This window comes from Pseudorasbora parva, chromosome 2 (assembly GCF_024679245.1).
Source record: "Pseudorasbora parva isolate DD20220531a chromosome 2, ASM2467924v1, whole genome shotgun sequence".
In the NCBI taxonomy this organism is placed as follows: Eukaryota; Metazoa; Chordata; class Actinopteri; order Cypriniformes; family Gobionidae; genus Pseudorasbora; species Pseudorasbora parva.
Genome location: NC_090173.1, coordinates 32,044,829 through 32,053,439, shown reverse-complemented (window position 1 = coordinate 32,053,439; position 8,611 = coordinate 32,044,829). Strand labels below are relative to the sequence as shown.

At 37.0% G+C, this 8,611-nt stretch overlaps 1 protein-coding gene across 2 annotated transcripts in view; it reads left to right on the top strand.

Annotated features, from left to right (window-relative positions):
• The first annotated feature begins 6,316 nt into the window (after positions 1 to 6,316).
• Positions 6,317 to 8,611, top strand: part of kcnh6a (potassium voltage-gated channel, subfamily H (eag-related), member 6a) — a 39,364-nt gene continuing 37,069 nt past the window's right edge. The window contains exon 1 of one of the 2 annotated variants that reach the window (XM_067415942.1): positions 6,317 to 6,922. In XM_067415942.1, the coding sequence (XP_067272043.1) occupies positions 6,847 to 6,922 (76 nt within the window). In that variant the 5' untranslated portion in view covers positions 6,317 to 6,846. The remainder of the gene's footprint in view (positions 6,923 to 8,611) is intronic. The other variant, XM_067415933.1, reaches the window with a different exon arrangement.

Sequence of the window (8,611 nt, the reverse complement as noted above, 5' to 3'; positions counted from 1 at the left end):
TCACGTCACAGATACAGGAAAATAGTGAGAGGTGCAGAGGAATAAAGATTTAATTGTAAAAATAAACATAAACAAAACAAACAGCGACGAAGGGGGCAAAACACATAATAAAAGTAAACATAAACCAAAACTCAAAACATACCACATGGAAGTCACGGGGGAACGGGAGATGTAGACAGTACAACGATCCGACAAAGACTGATGAGTATTTGGAGCTTAAAGGCTGCAACATACTCCGCAAGAACAGAGAAAAAATTAAGTTCTCGCTTCCAGGGCAGCGAGAACAAAATGACGTAATTTTGTTCTCGTAGCCCTGGTTTGGGAGTTCTCGCAGCTTGTTCTCGACACATCGCCTGAGCAGAACTTTTTTCTTGCGGGTGTTCAAGAACTATTGTGTGATTGGTCAGACATTTAAAGTAGGCGTGGTTAATGCAGAGAAACGCAGATGATCGGCACCTGCTTTTCTCATGAAGTATGGAATGTACTGCCTGAACGAACTTTGTTCTTGTTCTTGCCACCTCGTTTAAACGATCACATTTCTTTGTTCATGCAGAGTATGTTCCAAGCTTAAGAAGGGAAGAAATCAAGAGGGAACAGGTGGGACAAATGAAACCAATAACGAGATAAAAAAGGGGGTGGGATCTAAAAGAGACAGGAGCACATGCTCAACATTACAAAACCCACATGTGCACGCAAGACAGGATAGTATGGAAGCAGAAAAGACTCATTAATAATTCACGCAAAAAACACGATGCACACGTGTAGCCAATTTCATGAAACCAAATTCACGTGCAACTATTCACGTGTGCAAAATAAAGTGATATATTCATAAAATACATTTTACAAATCAAGTGAAACACAATTCGTAGATATACAACTGTGCACAAAAACGTTCGAATGTTTAAAATGTACAAGTTTTTTCTTGAATGTGAATGTGCAAATCATCATTCACGTGTGAATTGCCTTGGATTTGTGTGTGTATTTTGAGACTTTCCTGGCAGTGCTCTGCTCTCCTCCCACCCGGAGCAGTCGTATTCTTTAGCCAATCAACTCACAAGTTATTCTGAATATACACATAATCAATATATATTTAGAAAGCCAAAAACTTTTACAGTTTACAGCTGAATACTCAGAATTACTCAGACAGTTATTAATATAGAGATATATAGGCTAGAAGATAATTTTTTTTTTAAATATTTAAAATATTTTTCTTCATGTATAAAAAATGTAAATATTATGTGAATGTAGTATAACGACTTAAAATTACAACTAGAGTGAAGCCACAAGTGTGGCCATGCGTTATTTAAAATCTGAAGCTGGTATGTCTAAAACTGAATTTCATGAAATATTTTCTAAGACCATGTTTGGATTTTATTAGAGATGCTTTTATCAAGTAAGTTTGTTGGCCTTTTGCAGTCTTTTGTCTAATGTCTGGCAAGGAGAACAGCTCAATTAATGCTTCAATGTGCTCCCTCGAAGTTATACTACATGCACATAATATTTAAATTTTTTATACATTAAGAAAAATATTTAAATATTTACATTTTTTATTTTTATGTTTTAGCCTATATATCTCCATATTAATAACTCTAAATGAAGTAATTCTGAGTATTCAGCTGTAAACTGAAGTTTTGGCTTTCTAAATATATATTGGTTATGTGTATATTCAGAATAACTTGTGAGCAGCTGTCTTTTTACTATAAGTATGTCTAAATACTCAATTTGCCAAATGGAGAGGTGACAGGCAAGGGGTTGCAACCATTGCAGTTCTGGCACGATCCTAGATATATAGATTCCTCATTAGTGCCTGCACGGATCGGGCCAAGGCATCTACTGTCACATGCCTTTCGGAAGCAGAAAAGACTCATTAATAATTCACGCAAAAAACACGATGCACACGTGTATGCCTGCCTAAATGGCCCATTAACAGTGCAACCAGCAGCCATATCACCCTGTAGCCAAAGGCTGGTTTCCCACTGACTCTAAGCAGGGCTGAGCCTGGTCAGTACCTGGATGGGAGACCAACTGGGAGTTTTTTCACACCACTATTTACATTCACGTTGGACATAACTGACTGTGTTTATGTGAATACTCATTAAAGACGGAAATTTTTACATAATTTTGTGTATTTAACTGTATAAGGAAACTTAATTTGGAATGTGCGAGCTCTAAGTTACAGGCTTGTCGTTCTCCTATCCTATGTAACCGTAACTGCTATATAACTCATATTCGCTTGCATATTCAAATTTGATTTCCGTTAGCCATCCCGAGACGAACGTGAAAATGTTGAATCAGAGCATGCATATTGCTTTAGTGTAGGTGCGTTTTGCACCTTTCGCGGTTTTTTTTTTTTTTTTTTTGAAGCCAGAAGCAATTTGCTAATTTTGAGAGATTTTAGCTGAAATTATTTCTCATAAGAAAGTTTTCAAATGACTGATTTGATGTGATAATCTGTGGTGATTAATTTACTAATAAACATTTGTGGTAATTTCCCAGTTTATAAACTCAACTTGCATAATTGTACTCATTCTCGTGCAATATACCCGCGCCAAAATCAGACCGTGTGGTATCGATTCGGTTGTGATTGTGGTACCGTAGCGAACCTGTGAAGATTGTGGTATCGAGCCATCCCTACGTGACAGCAAGCTACCATGATGAATGTCCTCATTCTCAATAGGAAACTCCAAGTAGCATACATAACAGTATGACAAATGACAAAGGTTGCCAGTGTTGTCATAACTCTGCAAAATACAACCATAGACACATATGGCAATCCCTGTCGGATAGAATTATAATTTAGCCTATATTTCATCAACAGCATAACTCAGGAGCAAACTATGTTAGTTTAGATGCTAGCTCACTTATATGATCCTTCTAGCTATCGTCACCTTCTCCACCACTTAAGTATATATATATGTGCCTCCCCAAAAATTGGATGAGAAAAAAGTTTTGAATTTTTTATTGAAAAAAAGGTGTTTTCTAAAGTAACACTGTCCAACAGCGACACCAACAAATAATGTTACAGTGGAAGTCTACGTCTCTATTGCCTCCCCTGAGCCTATACTGAGTTTTATTAGATGACTAATGTGTGTGGTGGGTTTAGTGGGACGTAACTGATGAATGGAGGAAAGTCATGTGAGTAGAAACAATGCCTCTGTCACACTATGATTATAATCAGTGGTTATAACAGGATACGATTTGTTTATGTGATCAGTGACCAATCAAAATCAGCTTGGTAAAATTAAAAGCAGGCCTACTGTATCTTTGTTGTATCAGAAGTGGGTCATATGGTGACACAAGCAGGGGAATTGCTGAATGAATACGCCTACATATTTCTGTGACACGACAGAATTAATTTAGTCATGAACTGCATTATTTTATTGTTTTATGTTTCCTGGGGTGCACTTCTAATGTTAGTATGATTTTTTTTTTTTACATCAAAATGGTAAAAATTTATAAATAAAAGGCATTTTTACCCTGATTTTAGCCCTCTGATTTAGATTTAAGTGTAAACGCCCACTTCTGTGATTGGCTAACATAACTAATCATGAAAAATGTTGTTGTGGCTAGAGTCCAGAACACAGTCACAGATAATTTTGCGCTGTTTGATTTTGACAGCTCCAGTGATTGGTTGCTTCTTTGATCGCTTTCTACATATAATTTGATCACAGTTTAAATAACAGAGTATTTTCGTTCGACTAAGAGAAACAATGTGAAGTTGAACATGAACATTTATTCACGTGTTTGATTTACTGACACAGAATATCTGACTGTACTTGAATCAGTAATCACTGGTCAAAGATCCGGTATTAGAATCAACACGGTTACATGTTGTGGCATTACTGTCCAATCCATATCGTAAAAAAGTCTATTTGCAAAGCCTGTGCTGAAATCGCAAATGATTAACTAATGAATCCACAGTGAAATGTACTGAACAAATGTCATCTGAGACATTCACATTGTTAAAAAAATAAAAGAACACATTTATAGCATTAGGATCCTTTAGAAAGTAATGTTATTTTTAGTCCAGTGTTCAACTTTCTCCTATCACTTTTCTCTCCTTGTCATCGCATTAACACGCCAGTGGGCGGGGCCAAAGTTCCAACGAAGTAGGCGTTGATCATCTTCTGCAGAGGCAGTCTTTCTCACAGTAAGTCATTCTCAAGGCAACCTCCCACGGCCTTTCTTGAAGCCAACACGGAAGTGACTTAAACTGCAATTAATCGACCATGGCCGCTAGAGAGAGGCTTCAATAAGGAATAAGATCTGTACGTTAAAATGACCAACTTTAAAACAGAATTTAAAAAAAATAAAAATTTACAGGCTGGAACAAAAAGTGGTTTTGATCTAGCTAACTTTAAGGGATGACTTTTTTCTGTATAACTCATTTGTTTAAATTATATTAAGCTTTACATTTTTGCATAATTAAGGGCGGGGCCCCTTGAGTTTGAGTGACAGGTGGATTGCCACTATGGTTGAGCTTGGCGGGAGTGGTTTCATCAACCAGTCACCATAGCTCCACCCATGTCCCATCTCTTTTCCCATTTTCAGTTATCCAGTGCTCTGTCAAGATGGCTGACTTCTTGACTTAAGGCTTCAAAAATGCTCTTCAGAAAACCTACGAGTGACATCACTGGTCGTTCTCTGGTTTACGTTGCTGTTTTTGGACTAACAAGGAAGTTTAGTAACGGAGAAACATACAGAATATTCTTATCTTATATGTCAAAAGCTCAAGGAAAATTTGATTTCTCAGTTCATGACCCCTTTAAAACCACCAGCTGGTAAATTTGAACATGCCCTGAGTGGCCATATAAGCTACAAACAAATACACAAATACATTTCTTTGTAGATTATATAACAACAACTTGGAAAACAAACAAAACAGAAAAAGATAAGAAGTTTGAGAAAAGCGCCTAATAACCACATGCAGACCGTAGCAAAATTAACTTTATAGAGTGACCATACTTGTGAAATTGGCCTATTGTAAAGGTAGGTTCATCACTGAAAAATGTACTTTGCCTCTTTAAACAGCATTATGATAAATATGAAACTCTTAATTGCAATTGTTGATGTTTTACTTAAGGAGTTGGGGGACACAACTGACAGAACCTTTCTTTTAGTTTTTTCCTCTCCCTGTGGCCTGGTCATCCAGTTTGAAATGCTGACTACAAACACTGAGGTTTTTCTGTCTTTACCGGAAGTAACGCACTAAACATTTACTCTTTGAATTCTTGAACTCTTGAACATTACAGGTTGATGCCATTGACTGAAAGTTTTCTAAGCAGCATGTCCTACTAAAGAAAGTTAAGCCTGTTCATAGACGATTGGTGGGAGTGGCCATGGACTACATCATGCCTAGTGATAGAATGTTGGCTGCAGGTGCATTATGGGTGTTGCAGTTTTCCTATACTCATTTGGAAACAGGGACGACAACAGCCTTTTTCTTTGTTGTCTCTCAATTTTTTTGCCCTTCTGCTGCATAGGCAGCCCAGTGTTTTTCTAATATTGTATGTATTTTTTAGTGCTACTGAAAGTCATTGTAATGTAATGTTTTAAAATTGTGTGCACCTGCCCAGGGACTGCAGATGGAAACTAGCACACTGTAAAAAAATATTTAGAAAAAAGTTACCTCGTTGCCTTAAAATTTTGAGTTCATTGAAATTAAATTTTTGAGTTAATACAATGAACATTTTTGAGATTTGACAACCTTTATTAAAATATTATTTTAAAGATTTTGTAAGCATATTGGGTAATTGTGTGTTTTATTTCTGATGACGCAGTGAAACATGCCAAATAGTGCTATTTTCATGATTTATCAAATTTATTTTTATGTGGTTCACATACAATAATATTTCGAGTTTCTATTTATTAAACAAATTTCCTTCATTGTATCAACTCAAATTTTTTATTTCAATAAACTCAAAATTTTAAGGCAACCAGGTTACTTACTTTTTTAAGTTAAACCAAATATATATATATATATATATATATATATATATATATATATATATATATATATATATATATATATATATATATATATATATATATATATATATATATATATATATATATTACAGTGCATTAATTCTGGTACAAAACATATTTTCGTAAGATTAATGTATTTTGGACATTGTCCCTGATAAATAAACTTAATTAATTAATTAATTAATTAAATTAATTAATTAAATAGTAGCCTAGCCCTTAATGTAAATGCTATTTGACAGTATAGTAAAAGGTACTGTGCTGCTATGGTGTTGTGCTCGTTGGTGGACCGCATCCCACTAGGACATAGATAAACGCTCTCTGAAAGGGAGAAAGAGAGAGAGAGGAGCATGAGCGCGCATCTGCCTTCTGTCAAAAGTGACAGCTGTGTCCACTGCGTCCCCTGTGAACGCATCGCATTATTCCACAACGAGCAACGAGCTTCATTAACCAAGCCTCTGAGGTGTCCGGCGTCAGTTCTGCTGCCTCGCGTTGTTCCTCTATTTTTGTTTCAGAATATGTTTCGTCTGGTTTCAGAGAGCACATCCGCGCGTTTCCACCGCACGCAGCGACATTTCATCTGACGGCGCGAGAGTTTCGAAACTGCAAGACATTTGCTTTCATACAAACGGGCTTCATTTTTATCTCGCATTAAGACTCGGCGACTTTTCACTTTCGCGAGGAGACCATTGGCGTTCACGTGCCCTTTTTGTTTAATGCTGGGGCTATAAACACTTGTTTCTTGTACAATGTGTACGAGTTCTAGATTATCGTATTTTGTCTTGCTCGGTCGTCCTTGAAAGAGGGAGAGAGAGAAGAGAACCAGAATAAGAGGGCTCTTGAATCTGTCCACGCGTGAAAATGCCTGTGCGCCGGGGACACGTTGCTCTTCAGAACACCTATCTGGACACCATCATCCGGAAATTCGACGGGCAAAGTGAGTTTTAAAACTTTTTATTTTCTTTCTTTGGGCGAGAAGCTATTTTATAGCTAAGAAAGTTGTTGTAGTCTAAAATAGTAGATGTAGTAACCTAATGTTATTGTTTATTTAGCAATTGGGGGGTCGTATACGTACTACGTATAGTTATATATACTACGTATAGTTTCGTGAGAAACTGTCAGGGCTCGAGCGGCCATTAGAAGTGTAGGTCAGTCACGGCATGCATGAGTATCAATTTGAGATGATTTGCATGGCAGTTGATCATGAGAGCAATTCAACGAACCCGGCTTATTTAGTCTACATTATGTAAATGTAGTGGAAAAAATGAATCTTGACTAATATGGAAAATTGCTAACAACCCATCTGTCTCTGTTTTTCCATTCTTCTTTGTATATGTGCGCGCGTTTGTTTATTAATTTCGTGCACCTGTTTTTTTAATTCAATCAGGTTTCCTGATTTTGGACAGATGTGTCATTACACATAACGCTTAGAAATTAGCGTAATATCAGTTATATAGGCCTACCAACATTAGTTATTTAACAATTTACAATGTGTATTTGACCACATTTGTCTTGTAACTGCGTGTTTGATCCTTTCACTCACTGTTTATGTGAGTGACATGTGAAGGCCAAGTGTGGTAATCCATGCTCGAAATTTGTCCTCTGCATTTAACCCATCCAAGTTAGTGCACAGAGAACTAGAAGTAGTGAGTAGCCTACACACACACACACACACACACACACACACACACACACACACACACCCCCGGAGCAGTGGGCAGCCCTTCGCTGCAGTGCCTGGGGAGCGATTGTGGGGTGCCTTGCACAAGGGCACCTCAGTCATTTCCTGTTGGTATTGAGAATCGAACCCACAACCTCGGGTTACCTCATTAGGTAGGTCTGACTCATTAGGTCACGTCTGCGAACTTTTGAGTGTCTAAAGTACCTAAAGACTAAAGGAGGAAGCATCTTTAGCAGAAGGTTTCCAAGTTTTATCTTTATAAAGAGCGCTTTGAAATTTGAGATCCAAATCCTAACCTTAATCTCTATCCATGCCCTAATTAGTCTTCCCCCGTGATAAACCCAAACCCAAAGCCTGGCCTATGCCTGCTCTGTAAGGCCCTTTTCCCCAGAAGTCAAAATAAAGAAGGTCACGGTATCTTAGTAAAAGTCTTCTATTTTTGTATACAGGTGAAAATATAAGATGCAACAGGATTTTTAGCATTTTAGTAATGATAAATGTTAAAGTTAGCCAGAGTCTGTATTTAGGCAAATAGATGCTAACGAGTGATACGTTTAATAACGTTTCACATTCCTTTAAAGATTCCAGCATAAAATTTGATCAATTAGAGGCATTTTAATCATTATTGCTTTAGTCATGATTCACAGTAGTTGTCACATATTTTTGAACTCTCAAAAACATGTATAAGAGACTTTGTTTTGAGTTCTTTACTCTCACAGCTTTGGCTTGCTTTTGCTTTATGTTAGTTATTATTTGTGAGCAAATGATTCATCATTTATTCTCCCTTTACTCCATGCATCAGTTATCAGCATATATGTGCCAGTGCATATTGTAAACCTGAGTGCAGCTCCTCCCTTCACTCTATCAGTTAAAGCTAAGTGTCATTTTGCAGCTGCTAGGCAACCATCTCAGTGCATTGTGTTCTATTCCTGAAGTAAAAAGGCG